The sequence below is a fragment of the Enhydra lutris genome, unplaced genomic scaffold, assembly GCF_002288905.1.
Source record: "Enhydra lutris kenyoni isolate GAN:26980312 unplaced genomic scaffold, ASM228890v2 scaffoldscaffold25, whole genome shotgun sequence".
Classification (NCBI taxonomy): domain Eukaryota; kingdom Metazoa; phylum Chordata; class Mammalia; order Carnivora; family Mustelidae; genus Enhydra; species Enhydra lutris.
In genome coordinates, this window is record NW_019154109.1 from 280401 (window position 1) to 300943 (window position 20543).

Here is a 20543-nt window from a genome sequence, read left to right on the forward strand (position 1 = left end):
GTTTTGGTAACAGTAATATTTGTTAGCATTTTGGTTGAGCATTGGCCCCACTGATATATCAGACTCAGGCTGAAAATTTTATGTGATTCAGCTCTGTGAGATAAGGACAGTTATCACTCCCATTTTTCTGGGAGAAATTTGAGATACAGACAGGTTAAGAAACTTGCCCAAGGTCTTCATACTTCTCAAGAACATGATAAGATATGAAAAAAGGCATGTGACCCCCGGTCCTCAGCTATCAAATCAAGTATCCCTCATCTCTCGATCCCCCCAAGACATGAGCTATGAAATGTTCCCTCCTGTCGATTGGCCTCTGTGTGTAATGGAGACTATGGTGGCCAATCATCCCTGGAGTTGCTGATGGCAACGTGCTATTAACCTGTGTGCCTGTAAAAGTCAGACCTGACCTTGACTTGTCCTGTCCCCACAACACACTAGGAGCCCGTAGAGCCTTGCACGAGGCTGTGATGGAAGTCTTTGCCACTTCGTGATGTTTGCAATTAGCCCATGAGAACCCACATTCATGCTAGAGCAAGCTTGCATGAAAGTTTTGCCACAGGCCATAGATGAAATGAGCCATGCGCAGAATTTTTCTGGAAATATACAGGAAAGTGGGCATAGGGGCTGAATTTTGTGACTGGGAGAAAGAGGAAGGGAGGTTGATGTTTATGTATTCCCTTTGTACTATTTGCGTCCTGAACACAGTCACAATTTCAAATAAATCAAATCAAATCAAATCAAATGCTTCCATGCTTTTGTGACCATTCCACCCACCCGACTGAAAAGGGAGCTGGAGTTACCTTTACACTGAGGGGCTTCAGGGGTCCAGTGTGAAGAACTGCAGGAGAGTTTGGCCTCTCCAACCAGAGTGTATCCTTTGTCACATCTATATATCACTTCAGTTTTGATTAATGCCTGCAGTCCTCTCATTTTTTCGTAATATCCGTGGGCAACCTCAGGAGGGAAATCACAGTCTTGACGGTGAGAGATAAAAGTGAGAAAGCATGAGCTTGTCGAATGTAAAAAATAACTCATTCCTTAATTTGTGTGTTTTGTAGGAGGCTCCATTCTGTCCTGTCATCTTCTCTGCCCAGGGGAACACTCAGCCCAACCCAAGACCTGGGCTGCCCTCCTGTAAGCCTCAGGCTGAGGAACCATCCTGGCCCCATCATTAGACCACCTGGTGGTCATCTAATATCTTCAAACGGATAATGGGAATGGTTAAAATTAATACTTTGTTCAACCCCCACGTTGAGTTCTTGCCTTTTGGGGTAAGACCTGTCACATCCAAGAAGTCAAGTAGAAGCCATTGATCTTGCTCATCCCCATCACCCTTCAAGCGAAGACAGCATATTACAAAACATATCATACACCAAGGTGTCAGGGGAAATGGGGGAATTGGTGCCACTCTTAAAGAACTGAAGCTGCCTCCCCATTCCATTGCCATTTACTTCCCCAGTCTACAAGAGAAGTTAGGATTCTGGGAAATTACAGTCGACTATTCAAAAACTCAACAACATGTTCATTCTCATTTCAGATGTGATATCTTTGCTAGAGTAGATTTTTGTATTTTCAGGGAAATGATGACCACTGGTTTAGCAGATGCCGTCTTTCCATCCCTATACAAAAAGAGGGTCAGAGACAGTTTGCATACACACAGAAGAATCAAATCATGTATTTGTAGTTTCAGCCATGGGGTATGATAACTCCCTTGCCCCTGTCATAATAGAATCTGATGATACTATATTATCTGAACATCCACATTGGTCCAGAATATCAATAGCATTATGTTAATTATACTGAAAGAGCAAGAAGAAACTAGCATGTTGAGATAGATATAGATAGATAGATAGATAATCCATCTGGGTTCCTGGTGAAGACCTCCTAAACCCTTGTAAATTCCTAAATGCCTTGAACACTAAGAACATCTTTTGTTCTACTAAGGCAGTTGCAGTGTAATTGTCCTGTTGCTTTTAACTTAAGATGCAGCAGAGCCTCGTACATTGAAAGTGGTTATAGTCAGAAAGCATGCAAATATCAATGGGACTATCATAGCATATACCCTTGGGATCCTGAAGCAAGGCCATGCAATGTGCTGTTTGAGATATAACTCTTGACATGTTGTTTGGTCCTGATAGAAGCTGTGCCTGATATTTGGTCATGAAGTGAGCATGTGCCAAAATCATGATTTTGGTCAATCAGAACCAAGTTATAAGGCCAAGCAGACAACAAATAATTCATTATGAAATGGAAGTTGTCATCTGGGATTGAGCATTTGCAAGGACCAGATGGCACAAGCAGCCCACCCACATAGGAAGCTTAGGTCCTCCTTATGCCCACAAGTGCCTCTTGAGTTCACACTCATGACTATGTGGAGTCTCCATTATAACCAACTGACAGAAGAGAGAGAAGCCAAGCCTTACTCACAGATGTATATTTTGGGTATGTGTAAGATAAATGGATGGAAGCTGCTTTAGAGGCTGATCAGGGAAAGACAGTAGTAAGGAAAAATCTTAGATGATCTGCTCATTCACTTTGTTGGAAGAACAAGTGGGCTAAAGATAGACGAAATGAGCCTGGAATGGCCCAGAATGAATGGCTTGTTTAGCAGTGCCCTCAAGGGCAAAGATTGGAAGATTAGGCCCAGGGAGATCTGGGGTAGGTAGAAGTAGGTGACCTGATATATGGGAACGACAGGAAGTGCAAAGTTTTTATTTTGCATGTTAACACCAGCGGAGCATCCCCAGTAGGGTAGGCATTAAACAATTAAACAATATCTCAGCAAGTTAAAGTCAGCCATTTTCTGCCATTGGCCTTTCCAGTGCTGTCACAAGAGGAAGAGGAGCAAAGGGGTGGTATGGATGAAGAACAAGCATGGGCACAACAACATGGACTGCCACTTACCAAGGCTGTCACTGAATCTTCAAACTGCCAGCCACAACATTAAGTCTTTAATATGATACCATCCCTTGAGATAACTACAAAGCCACTTGGTAGCAAGTTGATTATATTTCATCCCTTCTACCTAGAAGGGACAAGTATGTCTTTTGACAGAAATACACAAGTGTTCCAGGTATAAGTTTGCCTTTTCTGTTTGTGGGACTTCAGTCAGACTTTTATCTGAAAGTTATATTGTTTAAATAATTGAAAATGGATTACTCTATGTGCAACTAGAAAACCCACTCACAGCAAAAGAGGTGTGTTACTGAGACCATGGCCATAGAATGTACTAGTCACATTACAGACTACATCATCCCGAACCTGTAAATCTGTTTGGACATTGGAATGGCCTGATAAAGGCACAGTTGAAGTGCCAGTTGAGAGATAATATTTTATAGTGATGAGACTTCACAATATTACTTTATAAGATCTTCTGGAACACAGCAATCTGAACCACTTTAGAGCTCCTTCTTACACACAAGGCAAGAAGAAACATCACCGTCCAGCAGGGATAATTGTTCTTGATGATCAATAGATAGGGCCATGGGAAAACAGTGGGAGATGTAGGATTTTGTTTAGCACCTAAATGCTCTTGGTGAGGGAGAGGTAGACATTTCACACTGGGAGAGAGTCTGAAGGAGAACTTAGAGACAGCAGCAGGAAGGAAGGAAGTTTGTGGAGGAAAGGAAGCAAGTTTAGAAAGATGGGTTCAAACAGATTTGGGTGGTTCTTGAAATGCAGATATGCAGGCATATGAACGGACAGAAGAGAAGACAGGACAATAAACACAAAGAAACAGAAGGCAATAATTGAAAAGTTCAGCTGATCTATTAGATGTGGCCTATTTTTACTGATTCAGAAAAGAAAAGCAGGAAGGTCAAGAGAATGGGAATAAACAATGAGGAGGAAAAAGAAAGTTGGATTGGGAGGTGGGCAATGATTTTTAACAAATGTATCCACTCCAAAAATCATGCAGGGTATACAAATTCTTCCTAATTTTAAACCTTCCCTTAATAATCTCCATCACTTTGGTACACAGAAACATGGAACAAACTGAGGGTTGCTGGAGGGGAGTGGCGTGGGGAGATGAGGTAATTGGGTGATGGGCACTGAGGAGGACACTTGATATAACCAGGACTGGGTGTTACATGCAAGTGATGAATCACTAAATTCTACCCCAAAACTAATAATACACTATGTGTAAACCAACCTGAATGTAAATTTTAAAAAGGAAAAGAAAAAATAACATAAAATTCCATAAGCTCTTACGGTCATCACATGTTGGTGTTCTGGGATACCACGTGCCATCTTCTCGGCATCTAGCTTCAAGCTGTTTCTTATAACACTTATAATAAACTTTATCTCTATAGAAATAAGCACAGCTATTCACAGAGCTAGTGTGTTGTGAAATGATTTCACCATTCTCCAGCTCTGGTATTGGGCAACACACCTCTAAAAAATAAAAATTGAGACAAATGGTTAGTAAAATCACCGCAATGAGACTCCCATGGATATAAACTAATTTCTGCTTTTCAAGATTTCACCACTGAAGAGAGATTGGGGGAACAGAAAAGGGTACCTGAGGCCCTCTTGGTCTGCTCTCCCTGTCCCTGATTGCTAAAGTATTCCAACCTAGTCATTTCCCTTAATTAAAAAATTTCATTTGGAGCCTCCAAAATGAGACACTGGATGAAACCTACACATAAATGCAAATTTTCAGAAGTATTCAAAAGCAATGACAAATAACAGTCATTGCTTATGATTTCATTAGGGTTACATTATTATTAACCTCTCTAATACCTTACAGTTCCTCGGTCACAGGAGGAAAAGTGTCCTTAAAAGTTTATATCCAGGGCCCCTGGATGGTTCAGTTGGTTGAGCGACTGTCTTCGGCTCAGGTCATGATCCCAGGCTTCTGGGATCGAGTCCCGCCTCCGGCTCCCAGGTCCTTGGGGAGTCTGCTTCTTCCTCTGACCTTCTCATCTCTCATGCTCTCTCTCACTCATTCTCTCTCAAGTAAATAAATAAAATCTTAAAAAAAATTTTAAAAAAGTTTATATCCACCTGACAGTTAACGCACAGAAATAAATTTAAATTACTGCATATGGTCAGGATTTTTCTTTTTTGATGCCAAATTTAAGAGAAATAGCTACTCAAATTCTTCCATTTTTAATGCAATAAGAACTAATAAAGATTTTTTTTTATTCATTAGTAGGAATATTTTCAGGTAGAACTTGATATTGCTTGATGTAAGAGAAAATATCAGAGCAGATTAAAATGCCCTATTCTTCATATCAGGAGCTTGACTAGCATTACAATGGTCTTTTGGGCATACTCAAACACTCTCACCACTCATTTATTTACGAATTACAATAAAAATACCCAACATTCATGTTTTCTAAATTATAATATTATTATTTATGTAATACCATAGAAAATACTTCTAAATATTTAAGTCATAAGTCCAAACCCACACTAAATCAGATTTTCTGAAAAGTAGGATAAATATCATTTCACTTCTGCTTTTTAAATGGTTAAATAGATCCTTTATTAAGTAATTAAATAAAAAAACTATAGTAACATAAATATAATTTTAAAGTAAGATTTTAAATTCCCAACAAACAAAAGTCCAGGGCCAAATGGTTTCACTATTCACAGGTGAATTCTACCAAATATTTAAAGAAGAGTTAATACCTATTCCTCTCAAACTGTTCCAAAAGTAGAATAGGAAAGAAAACCTCCAAATTCATTCAAAGTCAGTACTACCTTGATACCAAAACCAGACAAAGACACCACACAAAAGAAAACTGCAGGCAATATTCCTCATGAACAAAGATGCAAAAATCCTCAACCAAATATTAGCTAATCGAACATAACAATACATTAAAAGGACCATTCAAAAAAAATAAAAAAAATAAAAGGACCATTCAATATGGTCAAGTGGGATACATACCAGGGATAGAAGTATGGTTCAATATTTACAAATCAGATTAACAAGAGGAAAAATTTTTAAAAACATATGATCATTTCAAAGGCAGAAAAAGCATTTGACAAAATACAACACTCGTTCATGACAAAATGTCTCAACAAAGTGGGTGTAGAGGAAATATATCTTAACATGACAAAGGCCACATATGAAAAACCCATAGCTAACATCATACTTAATGGTGAAAAACTGAAATATTTTCCTCTAAGATCAGAAACAAGACAAAGATGTCCACTCTTGCCATTTTTATTCAACATAGTACTAGAATTACTAGCTGTAGCAATCAGACAAGAAAAAGAAATAAAAAGGATTCAACTGGTAAGAAAGAAGTAAAACTGTCACTATTTGCAGATGACATGATACCATATATAGAAAACCCTAAAGACTCTACCAAAAAATCGTTAGGACTAATAAATTCAGAACTGCTGCAAGGTATAAAATTAACATATAGAAATCTATTGTGTTTTTATATACTAACAATGAGGTAGCAGAAAAAGAAATTAAGAAAAGAACCCAGAGGGAGGAGTCAAGATGGCGGAGAAGTAGCAGGCTGAGACTACTTCAGGTAGCGGGAGATCAGCTAGATAGCTTATCTAGGGATTGCAAGCACCTACAAATCCAACGGGAGATCGAAGAGAAGAAGAACAGCAACTCTAGAAACAGAAAATCAACCACTTTCTGAAAGGTAGGACAGGCGGAGAAGTGAATCCAAAGCGACGGGAAGATAGACCGCGGGGGGAGAGGCCGGCTCCCGGCAAGAGGCGGAGCAACGGAGCACAAAATCGGGACTTTTAAAAGTCTGTTCCGCTGAGGGACATCGCTCCAGAGGCTTAACCGGGGTGAAGCCCACGCAGGGTCAGCGTGGCCTCAGGTCCCGCAGGGTCACAGAAGGATCAGGGGTGTCTGAGTGTCGCAGAGCTTACAGGTATTAGAACAGGGAAGCCGGCTACAGAGACAGAGCCAAGGAGTAAGCTCTAAGCTCGGGGTTACCTTGAACTGGTTGCAGGCTCGGTCAGCTCGGAGCGTGGCCGGAGGCAGGGTGACGGGAGTAAATCGGAGCTGTTCTCTGAGGGCGCACTGAGGAGTGGGGCGCCGGGCTCTCGGCTCCTCCGGGCTGGAGACCGGGAGGCCGCCATCTTCATTCCCGCCCTCCGGAACTCTACGGAAAGCGCTCAGGGAACAAAAGCTCCCGAAAGCAAACCCGAGCGGATTACTCAGCCCGGCCCCTGGTAAGGGCGGTGCAACTCCGCCCGGGGCAAAGACACTTGAGAATCACTACAACAGGCCCCTCCCCCAGAAGATCAACAAGAAGCCCAGCCAGGACCAAGTTCACCTACCAAGGAGTGCAGTTTCAATACCAAGGAGAGCAGCGGAATTCCAAAGGAGGAGAAAGCAAAACATGGAACTCATGGCTTTCTCCCCATGATTCTTTAGCTTTGCAGTTAATTTAATTTTTTTTCTTTTTCAACTTATTTTTCTTCTTCTGCTAAATTTTTTTAACTTTTACCCTTTCCTTTTTTAACGTTTTTAAACTAGTTTATCCAATATATATATATATATTTTTCCTTTTTATATTTTTTCTTTATTGGTTTTCTTTTTTTAATTGTTTCTTTTTTTTTTTCTTTTCTTTTTTTTTTTTTTTTTTCTTTCTGAACCTCTTTTTTTCCCCTTTCTCCCCCCTCACGATTTGGGATCTCTTCTGATTTGGCTAAAGCATATTTTCCTGGGGTTGTTGCCACCCTTTTAGTATTTTACTTGCTCCTTCATATACTCTTATCTGGACAAAATGACAAGGCAGAAAAATTCACCACAAAAAAAAGAACAAGAGGCAGTACCAAAGGCTAGGGACCTAATCAATACAGACATTGGTAATATGTCAGATCTAGAGTTCAGAATGATGATTCTCAAGGTTCTAGTCGGGCTTGAAAAAGGCATGGAAGATATTAGAGAAACCCTCTTGGGAGATATAAAAGCCCTTTCTGGAGAAATAAAAGAACTAAAATCTAACCAAGTTGAAATCAAAAAAGCTATTAATGAGGTACAATCAAAAATGGAGGCTCTCACTGCTAGGATAAATGAGGCAGAAGAAAGAATTAGCGATATAGAAGACCAAATGACAGAGAATAAAGAAGCTGAGCAAAAGAGGGACAAACAGCTACTGGACCATGAGGGGAGAATTCGAGAGATAAGTGACACCATAAGACGAAACAACATTAGAATCATTGGGATTCCAGAAGAAGAGGAAACAGAGAGGGGAGCAGAAGGTATATTGGAGAGAATTATTGGAGAGAATTTCCCCAATATGGCAAAGGGAACAAGCATCAAAATCCAGGAGATTCAGAGAACCCCCCTCAAAATCAATAAGAATAGGTCCACACCCCGTCACCTAATAGTAAAATTTACAAGTCTTAGGGACAAAGAGAAGATCCTGAAAGCAGCCCGGGAAAAGAAGTCTGTAACATACAATGGTAAAAATATTAGATTGGCAGCAGACTTATCCACAGAGACCTGGCAGGCCAGAAAGAGCTGGCATGATATATTCAGAGCACTAAACGAGAAAAACATGCAGCCAAGAATACTATATCCAGCTAGGCTATCATTGAAAATAGAAGGAGAGATTAAAAGCTTCCAGGACAAACAAAAACTGAAAGAATTTGCAAATACCAAACCAGCTCTACAGGAAATATTGAAAGGGGTCCTCTAAGCAAAGAGAGACCCTAAAAGTAGTAGATCAGAAAGGAACAGACACAATATACAATAACAGTCACCTTACAGGCAATACAATGGCACTAAATTCATATCTCTCAATAGTTACCCTGAATGTTAATGGGCTAAATGCCCCAATCAAAAGACACAGGGTATCAGAATGGATAAAAAAACAAAACCCATCTATATGTTGCCTACAAGAAACTCATCTTAAACCTGAAGACACCTCCAGATTTAAAGTGAGGGGGTGGAAAAGAATTTACCATGCTAATGGTCATCAGAAGAAAGCAGGAGTGGCAATCCTTATATCAGATCAATTAGATTTCAAGCCAAAGACTATAATAAGAGATGAGGAAGGACACTATATCATACTCAAAGGAACTGTCCAACAAGAAGATCTAACAATTTTATATATCTATGCCCCTAACATGGGAGCAGCCAACTATATAAACCAATTAATAACAAAATCAAAGAAACACATCGACAATAATACAATAATAGTAGGGGACTTTAACACTCCCCTCACTGAAATGGACAGATCATCCAAGCAAAAGATCAACAAGGAAATCAAGGCCTTAAATGACACACTGGACCAGATGGACATCACAGATATATTCAGAACATTTCATCCCAAAGCAACAGAATACACATTCTTCTCTAGTGCACATGGAACATTCTCCAGAATAGATCATATTCTCGGTCCTAAATCAGGTCTCAACCGTTATCAAAAGATTGGAATCATTCCCTGCATATTTTCAGACCACAATGCTCTGAAGCTAGAACTCAATCACAAGAGGAAATTTGGAAAGAACCCAATTACATGGAGACTAAACAGCATCCTTCTAAAGAATGAATGGGTCAACCAGGAAATTAAAGAAGAGTTGAAAAAATTCATGGAAACAAATGATAATGAAAACACAACAGTTCAAAATCTGTGGGACACAACAAAGGCAGTCCTGAGAGGAAAATATATAGCGGTACAAGCCTTTCTCAAGAAACAAGAAAGGTCTCAGGTACACAACCTAACCCTACACCTAAAAGAGCTAGAGAAAGAACAAGAAAGAAACCCTAAACCCAGCAGGAGAAGAGAAATCATAAAGATCAGAGCAGAAATCAATGAAATAGAAACCAAAAAAACAATAGAACAAATCAACGAAACTAGGAGCTGGTTCTTTGAAAGAATTAATAAGATCGATAAACCCCTGGCCAGACGTATCAAAAAGAAAAGAGAGAGGACCCAAATAAATAAAATCATGAATGAAAGAGGAGAGATCACAACTAACACCAAAGAAATACAGACAATTATAAGAACATACTATGAGCAACTCTACGCCAACAAATTTGACAATCTGGAAGAAATGGATGCATTCCTAGAGACATATAAACTACCACAACTGAACCAGGAAGAAATAGAAAGCCTGAACAGACCCATAACCAGTAAGGAGATTGAAACAGTCATCAAAAATCTCCAAACAAAAGCCCAGGGCCAGATGGCTTCCCGGGGGAATTCTACCAAACATTTAAAGAAGAACTAATTCCTATTCTCCTGAAACTGTTCCAAAAAATAGAAATGGAAGGAAAACTTCCAAACTCATTTAATGAGGCCAGCATCACCTTGATCCCAAAACCAGACAAGGATCCCATCAAAAAAGAGAACTACAGACCAATATCCTTGATGAACACAGATGCAAAAATTCTCGCCAAAATACTAGCCAATAGGATTCAACAGTACATTAAAAGGATTATTCACCACGACCAAGTGGGATTTATTCCAGGGCTGCAAGGTTGGTTCAACATCCGCAAATCAATCAATGTGATACAACACATTAATAAAAGAAAGAACAAGAACCATATGATACTCTCCATAGATGCTGAAAAAGCATTTGACAAAGTACAGCATCCCTTCCTGATCAAAACTCTTCAAAGTGTAGGGATAGAGGGCACATACCTCAATATTATCAAAGCCATCTATGAAAAACCCACCGCAAATATCATTCTCAATGGAGAAAAACTGAAAGCTTTTCCGCTAAGGTCAGGAACACGGCAGGGATGTCCATTATCACCACTGCTATTCAACATAGTACTAGAAGTCCTAGCCTCAGCAATCAGACAACAAAAGGAAATTAAAGGCATCCAAATCGGCAAAGAAGAAGTCAAACTATCACTCTTTGCAGATGATATGATACTATATGTAGAAAACCCAAAAGACTCCACTCCAAAACTGCTAGAACTTGTACAGGAATTCAGTAAAGTGTCAGGATATAAAATCAATGCACAGAAATCAGTTGCATTTCTCTACACCAACAACAAGACAGAAGAAAGAGAAATTAAGGAGTCCATCCCATTTACAATTGCACCCTAAACTGTAAGATACCTAGGAATAAATCTAACCAAAGAGACTAAGAATCTATACACAGAAAACTATAAAGTACTCATGAAAGAAATTGAGGAAGACACAAAAAAATGGAAAAATGTTCCATGCTCCTGGATTGGAAGAATAAATATTGTGAAAATGTCTATGCTACCTAAAGCAATCTACACATTTAATGCAATTCCTATCAAAGTACCATCCATTTTTTTCAAAGAAATGGAACAAATAATCCTAAAATTTATATGGAACCAGAAAAGACCTCGAATAGCCAAAGCAATATTGAAAAAGAAAGCCAAAGTTGGTGGCATCACAATTCCGGACTTCAAGCTCTATTACAAAGCTGTCATCATCAAGACAGCATGGTACTGGCACAAAAACAGACACATAGATCAATGGAACAGAATAGAGAGCCCAGAAATAGACCCTCAACTCTATGGTCAACTAATCTTCGACAAAGCAGGAAAGAATATCCAATGGAAAAAAGACAGCCTCTTCAACAAATGGTGTTGGGAAAATTGGACAGCCACATGCAGAAAAATGAAATTGGATCATTTCCTTACACCACACACGAAAATAGACTCAAAATGGATGAAGGATCTCAATGTGAGAAAGGAATCCATCAAAATCCTTGAGGAGAACACAGGCAGCAACCTCTTCGACCTCAGCCGCAGCAACATCTTCCTAGGAACATCGCCAAAGGCAAGGGAAGCAAGGGCAAAAATGAACTATTGGGATTTCATCAAGATCAAAAGCTTTTGCACAGCAAAGGAAACAGTTAACAAAACCAAAAGACAACTGACAGAATGGGAGAAGATATTTGCAAATGACATATCGGATAAAGGGCTAGTGTCCCAAATCTATAAAGAACTTAGCAAACTCAACACCCAAAGAACAAATAATCCAATCAAGAAATGGGCAGAGGACATGAACAGACATTTCTGCAAAGAAGACATCCAGATGGCCAACAGACACATGAAAAAGTGCTCCACATCACTCGGCATCAGGGAAATACAAATCAAAACCACAATGAGATACCACTTCACACCAGTCAGAATGACTAAAATTAACAAGTCAGGAAATGACAGATGTGGCGAGGATGCGGAGAAAGGGGAACCCTCCTACACTGTTGGTGGGAATGCAAGCTGGTGCAACCACTCTGGAAAACAGCATGGAGGTTCCTCAAAATGTTGAAAATAGAACTACCCTATGACCCAGCAATTGCACTGCTGGGTATTTACCCTAAAGATACAAACGTAGTGATCCGAAGGGGCACGTGCACCCAAATGTTTATAGCAGCAATGTCTACAATAGCCAAAGTATGGAAAGAACCTAGATGTCCATCAACAGACGAATGGATAAAGAAGATGTGGTATATATACACAATGGAATACTATGCAGCCATCAAAAGAAATGAAATCTTGCCATTTGCGACGACATGGATGGAACTAGAGGGTATCATGCTTAGCGAAATAAGTCAATCGGAGAAAGACAACTATCATATGATCTCCCTGGTATGAGGGAGAGGAGATGCAACATGGGGGGTTAAGGGGGTAGGAGAAGAGTAAATGAAACAAGATGGGATTGGGAGGGAGACAAACCATAAGTGACTCTTAATCTCACAAAACAAACTGAGGGTTAATGGGGGCAGGGGGGTTGGGGGAGGTGGGATTATGGACATTGGGGAGGGTATGTGCTATGGTGAGTGCTGTGAAGTGTGTAAACCTGGCGATTCACAGACCTATACCCCTGGGGATAAAAAGATATTATATGTTTATGAAAAATAAAATTTAAAAAAAAATAAAATAAAAAAATAAAAATGTAAAAAAAAAAAAAGAAAAGAACCCAATTTACAAATGTATCAAGAAGAATAAAATACCTAGGAATAAATTTAACCAAGGAAGTGAAAGACCTCTACTTTGAAAACTATAAGATATTGATGAAAGAAATTGAAGATGACACCAAACAAAAAAAAAAAAAAAAAAAAAAAAAAGGAGAGATATAAAATACTAATAGATTGGAAGAATTACCATTACTAAAATGTCTGTAGTACCCAAAATAATCTACACATTTAATGCAATCCCTATCAAAATATCAAAAGCATTTTTTCACAGAACTAGAATAAATAATCCTAAAATTTATATGGAACCACAAGGACCTCTAATTGCCAAAAAAAAAAAAAAAAAAAAAATCCTTAGGAAGAATAAAGCTGAAAGTATCACAGTCCTGGATTTTAAGAAGTACTACAAAACTATAGTAATTAAAATGATATGGTACTAGCACAAAAATAGATACATAGATCAATAGAAGAGAACAGTGAGCCCAAAAATAAAGCCGTGCCCATATAGTCAAGTAACCTATGACAAAGGAAGCAAGAATATACAATGGGGAAAACACAGTCTTTTCAATAAGTGGTGTTGGGAAAACTAGACAGCTATGTGTAAAAGAATGAAACTGGACCACTTTCTTACACCATACACACACACACACACAAAAAGCTCAAAATGGACTAAAAACCTAAATGTGAGACCTGAAACCATAAAACTCCTAAAAGAAAACATAGGCAGTAATCTCTTGGACATTAAAATCAGCAACATCTTTATGGATCTGTTTTCTCAGGCAAGGGAAGCAAAAGCAAAAATAAACTATTAGGATTACACCAAACTAAAACACTTTTGCACAGTGAAGAAAACCATCAACAAAACAAAAAGGCAACCTACTGAATGGGGGGAAATATCTGTAAGGAGTGAATATCCAAAATATATAAAGAACTTATCAAACTCAACACTGAAAACTTGAATAATTGAATAATCTGATTAAAGAACAGGCAGAGTACTTGAATAGACTTTTTCTAAAGAAAACATACAGGTAGCCAACAGACACATGAAAGGAGAATCCTCAAAGGCATTTATTTATTTATTTATTTTTATGTGTGTTTGTTTTTTTTATTACATGAAAATCAAGTTTCCTTTTTTTATATTTTTAAATTTTTTATATTATGTTAGTCACCATGCTAATGTTATGTTATTCACCACACTAACGTTCATCATTAGTTTTTGACATAGTGTTCCATGATTCATTGTTTGCGTAATCCATGCCCTCCTTAATACCCATCACCAGGTCCAGCCAACCTCCCATCACCCTCCCCTCTAAAACCCTCAGTTTGTTTCTCAGAGTCCACGTCTCTCATGGTTCCTCTCCCACTCTGATTTCCTCCCCTTCATTTTCCCCTTCCTTCTCCTGAAGCCCTTCAGGCTGTTTCTTACATTCCACAAATAAGTGAAACTATATGATAATTGACTTTCTCTGCTTGACTTATTTCACTTAGTGTAATCTCCTCCAGTCCCATCCATGTTGATGCAAAAGTTGGGTATTCATCCTTTCTGATGGCTGAGTAATATTCCACTCTGTATATGGACCACATCTTATTTATCCATTCATCTGTTGAAGGGCATCTTGGCTTTTTGCACAATTTGGTTATTGTGGACATTGCTGCTATGAACATTGGGGTGCAGATGGCCCTTCTTTTCACTACATCTGTATCTTTGGAGTAAATACCCAGTAGTGCAATTGCTGAGTCATAGGGTAGCTCTATTTTTAATTTTTTGAAGAACCTCTACACTGTTTTCCAAAGTGGCTGTACCAACTTGCATTCCCACCAACAGTGTAAGAGGGTTCCCCTTCCTCCACAACTTCTCCGACACGTTTTGTTTCTTGCCTTGTCAATTTTTGCCATTCTAACTGGTGTTAAGGTGGTATCTCAATGTAGTTTTGATTTGAGTTTCCCTGATGGCTAATGATGATGAGCACTTTTTCATGTGCCTGTTAGCCATTTATATGTCTTCTTTGGAGAAATGTCTGTTCATGTTTTCTGCCCATTTTTTGACTTGATTATTTGTTTTTTGGGTGTTGAGTTTGAGGAGTTCTTCACAGATCTTGGGTATCAGCCCTTTGTCTGTAGTGTCATTTGCAAGTATCTTCTCCCATTCTGTGGGTTGCCTCTTTGTTTTGTTCACTGTTTCCTTTGCTGTGCAGAAGTTTTTATCTTGATGAAGTCCCCCAAATTTCATTTTTACTTTTATTTTGCTTGCTTCTGGAGACGTGTCTTGAAAGAAATTGCTGTGGCTGATGTTGAAGAGGTTAGTGCCTATGTTCTCCTCTAGGATTTTGATGTCTCACATTGATATCTGTTATCCATTTTGAGTTTATCTTTGTGTATGGTGTAAGAGAATGGTCGAGTTTCATTCTTCTGTATGTAGCTGTCCAATTTTCCCAGCACCATTTATTGAAGAGACTGTCTTTTTTCCACTGGATATTTTTTCCTGCTTTTTTGGGGACTAGTTGACCATAGAGTTGAGGGTACATATCTGGGTCTCTATTCTGTTCCATTGATCTATGTGTCTGTTTTTATGAAAATCTTGTATTTATTAATACTTTGTTACTTAAGTGGTGGCAATCATTGTTAAATATATTTTAATTCAGTAATTTTGTTAAAACTTTTCATTTTATTGCCCCCAAATGAGACTAAATAAGTAAAATTAAACTTAAAAGTCCTAATGTGAAATTATCTTCAGTGAGTTGATCTAAACTATCATTTTTCATTACTTGTTCATTTTACACATTTTTCAAATTCCAACCTGTAGAATAAAGTTCCCTATATCCTGGGCCTCTGTGTCTTTACCTCTAAAATGGCAAGATTCTGATGTGCGGAAGGAAGCATTGTCTCCCTCTGTTGTCAATTCCATTGAAACCCATAAAATTGCATCCACCTCTCTTAGCTCCTCATGTTCTCTCAAAGAGAAAAGACATCTTGAGATGGCAAAAAGTTCTCTTTTTTTCCCCTCTGACGGGCCAGAGTACTGGGTCAGGGGTCAGGGGTCAGGGTCTGTCTTCTAGGGGCAGGTCGCAAGACCCAGCTCCTGCAGCCCACAGCCCCTCGGCTCAAAGACGTAGAGAACACAAGCCACTTTGCAGCTGGCTGACTTTATGACTGTCTCACAGACTTTCCTTCTACTAAGCACCCCAAAGTTGACACTGGGGAGGAAAGGGCTGTGATGGAGGTCTGACTCTGGTAAATGTTGAACCCTATTCTCCACGCTTCTTCACCAGTGGGAAAGCTAATGCTCAGTCTGCTCAACGCTTCACTTCCGCTTTCCCTCTGTGTCCGCATCTCATTTGATTTTGAAATGGATAAGGAAAGTTATAGTTACAGTTTCTCAGCTCCCCCAAGACTTTCATGACCCCTTCTGACAATAATACTTCACTCCTCTGTTGAATTATTATAATCCTAAATGCATCTTAAAAGATAAAATTGCATTTATTTTAAGAAAAAAAAAAAAAAAAGAAAGCCTAGCCCATGGTGGGCATCTAACCTACAAAAAGACTTAAAAAGCAAGGACTCACCCTTACATCCTATATGTGAGGTCCAAGTCAAATTTCTCTGACAAGTCACAGTCGTAGGCCCATCCAAAGCAGGTTTATAGCCGGCAGAGCACGTGTACCTTAACACAGTTCCAATATTATATATCCGCTCTTTTGTTGGCACATGGTTGTTATATCTTTCCCAGGAGGCATTTTGGATGTCTGGTAAGTCAGTACAACTATCTGTTCATAAAAGAAGAACAAGCAGGGAAAGTCATTGCTACTAGAGATGCAACGGTGATCACCAACAATCCTGTCCTACCAGAGGATCCCACGCATTCATTCAGCCAGGGACTGTCTTGCCATGGCTGAGGCATCAGCCACGTCAGAAAACAAACTAGCACCAAGTTATCATTATTACTATTAGCAGAAGTTTTCATGATCCATGTGAGTTTATTGTTTCAGAGTGTCAGAATCATGGTTAGTTTATATAACTTCTTTGTGGAAATTGGAAAAAGGCATTTCTGGCCCTCCCAACCCCCCAGGACACTTTACTATGAATCTTTCAATCAATTATCATAATGTAATGATTTTGTTAGAACAAAACAAGTTTCCTACTATGAGAAAATTGTTGAAATAAATACACTAATCCACAATGTCTACAATGTTAATGTCTCCCTTTAGGGTTGAAGTGTCCACAATCTGCACATGTGTATATGGCAACCTTTTGTGATTATATAAGACCTTACCCAGCGTACTGTAATCTTTCTTTTTCCCAACAATTAGAAAAAATAAAGATAATTATTGATCTAAATTTAAATGTTTACTCTGGTTCTAGTGGGTTTAGGCATACAAATATACCTCCACCAACATTTCTGGGTAATTTGGATGCCAAACATTGAACTTCCTGCATGGTCCATACTTACTGAGCTCACAGATGGGAGGAGGGGGATCCCAGTCACCATTTTCTCCACAATGGATTAAACTGCTTCCTTTGAGAATAAAACCTCCCTCACAGTCAAATACCATGGAGTTTTTATAAGTATAGATGGTTCTAAATCCAGAGATCACTATTCCATTTTTAACAGTTGGCTTAACACAGACGATTTCTAAAGAATCACAAGAAAAGACAAGTGGGTCACAAAAGAGAAATGGCAATAAGGATATCACTTACTATTGCTAATGCAGATTCAATGATGACACAAAAGCCTAATACAGTATACATCCAGTAGATACAAGGAAAACATTTTAAAGTGAATATAATTGCAACTTTTATAAGCCTCAGTAAAATGAGGTCTTATCCTATCAGTTCTGTTATGATATGATTGTGAATAACCCCAGCTTACTCAAGAAAAACCAGCCATCTATAACCCAAAAGAAACACATCCCTAAAGACCTCATAATCCTTCCCTTACAGTGGCCTACTTTTCTGCATGATTTCAGTGTGGGTCAGTGGCCAGTGGTGATGATATGGTGGTCATGAGGAAGAGGCAGTCAGGCATCAGAGATCTGTGCTCTCACAAACACAGAACAAACTGCCCTGGGCACCCCAACCCCACAGCAGTCAGTCCTCTTGCCCCCATGTCAGTCCTGCCACCTTGATAACTTATGGCTATGGCTGAAGCTACCTTCACCACATGGCTGGATGGTGCCTATAGGTTGAGTTTTGTCCCCCTTCTTTTGTTGTGTCTTCTGTGGCCCGACTTGTCTCTCTGAAATGCAACATACTTATTTCCCTAGTTAAAGCCTTCCGAAGTTTCCCTTTCACCTTCACTCCGAACTTCTTAGCGGGACGCATGAGGCCCTTCGTAATCTGGCTCTGCTAAATTTCTGTCCTCAAACTCTGCTATTTCCACCTCTTGCTGTCTGGACTCCTGACATTTTGAATTGCTCGCTGGATCAGCTTTATCACCCTCTGATTTGACTGTGTTCTGTGGTGAGTGAGAATATTAAATGATACTACGTAGACACTTAGTCGCAAAGGAAGGAGCCTCAGATTAGCCAAGTAACAATACTCAGTAGATCTTCTGATTTTTTTGTTTGTTTGCTTTGTCCTGTAGGCACTTGCGGTGAACGTTGTAAATGCTAACCAATATTTCCACTTCCTCTCCCTAAACAAACAAAACACAGTATTTCCCAGTTCCCTTAAGATAGAGTCTACACATTAGTAGTTTGGGACAAAAGGCTGTAAACTGATATGTGGTCACTTTGGAACAAAGCTCTTTTAAAAAGCCAGGGCATAATTTACTTTTCTCTCTTCACCTACTGAAGAGATTTTGAAAGCACATTTTGATGCAGAAGTATCACAAGAGCAAAGCAACCTGGATTGCTAGACTTGTGCTGAATTTACCCCTAGCCAGCCTAGAGAGTCCCCTGGACATGGAGCCAACTCGGTATGAATGAAAATCAACTTTTACTTTGCAGAGCCCAGTGAGATCTTGGTTGCTGTTTGTTACTGCACGCTGGTACATCAAACATAAATACCACTGGAGCAGATAAATGACTGCATTGTTGCAATGATTAGTCTTGGAAGCATTCCCTTTCCCCCAGCAAAGTCACCTACCTTTTTCTTTTAAGCAAACCATTCAGGCCAAAATTCATCACTGTGACTTACTTTTACAAGTAGGAGGACTTGGGCTCCAGACACCTACTGTCTTATTTTCCACTGTGCAAGATATGGAGGCTTTGCCTATCATTGAAAAGTTGGGGTCACATCTGTAGGTGACAGAAGAGCCATATGTGTAGAAATCTTCATCTGCGCCATTGTGCTTCCCATTGATGATGTCTGGAGGAGGCTTACATTGAGCAACTGGGGTGGAGTGAAGAAGAAGAAATCATCAGGGAAGGTACCTTTGCAAATCTAGCATTCATGATACAAATTCTAATGGAGGGTATGAAAAGCAGCGAAGATGCGCAAGAGTTTTATTTTCTAACATGGTTTAGCTTTGCAGTCAAGCCAGAAGAAGTCTTTACTTACTTATACATTGTGGGAGAGGATCACTCCAACCAACTCCTTTATCTTGGATCTCACAATAACTAGTGGTTTTGCCAATTAAAATATATCTGAATGAAATAGGATCAAAGAGTTTAATGAAATTCTTCTTACCTTAAATTAAGTTGGATAAAGGGATCTAAACAAATAAACTGGTTACTCAATTGTAAAAATGAAGAAATAATGTTTTCCAAACTTCAGTCTCTAGACACACCCCAACCTCTCAGGCCCTCTGACATGCAGACGCCTTCTGACTTCTGCAATATGCCACTAACCCCCCCATTCACAATCCCCATTTTTTTATGGCTCTTGACAGTTCTAAGCTTCCTTCAGTTTGTGTTACTCCCCTCAGTGTACGATAGTAATGGAAAGAAAAAGCATTGTTAGTATGTCTTAAAATGGTACTACCATCAAGGAATAAATGTACATTGTGGTTGAACACTAATGGAAATGTTACCTTTGGCAAACTAGAGCCCCTGGGACTTATTTAATACTAACTCAAAGAAAAGTGAATCTCTTAATAAGATAAAAGACATTGAGAATTAAGCATTTACTTATTTTGGAATTTCTTGAAAATATGTTTTCTAAGCTACCCAGGAAATCAAGGGGAAAATGTGGTTTCCGGTTACTCCAGTAGGAACACTTTCAGCATTCCAACAGCACTTCCCTTCTGAATCTTCTCACTTCACATCTCACGAGTCATACACAGTAAGGGAATAATGAGGATTACATGTGCGAAAATCAAACAAAAGGAAACAACAGTACTAGGGGAAAATGTTAAACACAGGGGACAAGCAAAGAGGAATCAACACATACTTAGTTGCGGAACCTGAAGAAGGAACACAAAACAGAACAAAATAGCTATTTTAAAATGTATTTCAAATAAGTATTGCAGAAATAATACTTAATCTACATTTTGTTTTATTTTATTTAAAGATTTTATTTATTTATTTGACAGACAGAGAGATCACAAGTAGGCAGAGAGGCAGACAGAGAGATAGGAAGAAGCAAGCTCCCTGCTGAGCAGAGAGCCCCATGCAGGTTTTGATCCCAGGACCCCAAGATCATGACCTGAGCCGAAGGCAGAGGCTTAACCCATTGAGCCACCCAGGTGTCCACTGAAGCTACATTTGAAAAGAGCATCACATAGCAACAAAAGGGTGAGGTAAATTGTCTGTATCAAAACAACT

General features: G+C 39.1%; 1 protein-coding gene across 1 annotated transcript in view; it reads right to left on the reverse strand.

Annotated features, from left to right (window-relative positions):
* Window positions 1–20543, reverse strand: part of LOC111151046 (complement component 4 binding protein alpha) — a 63643-nt gene that overhangs the window by 29281 nt on the left and 13819 nt on the right. The window contains exons 6-11 of the mRNA XM_022508768.1: window positions 19339–19424; window positions 18976–19170; window positions 17288–17470; window positions 16404–16604; window positions 4210–4392; window positions 801–974 (exon numbers count right to left, since the gene is read on the reverse strand). Coding sequence (XP_022364476.1) covers window positions 801–974; window positions 4210–4392; window positions 16404–16604; window positions 17288–17470; window positions 18976–19170; window positions 19339–19424 — 1022 coding nt within the window. The remainder of the gene's footprint in view (window positions 1–800; window positions 975–4209; window positions 4393–16403; window positions 16605–17287; window positions 17471–18975; window positions 19171–19338; window positions 19425–20543) is intronic.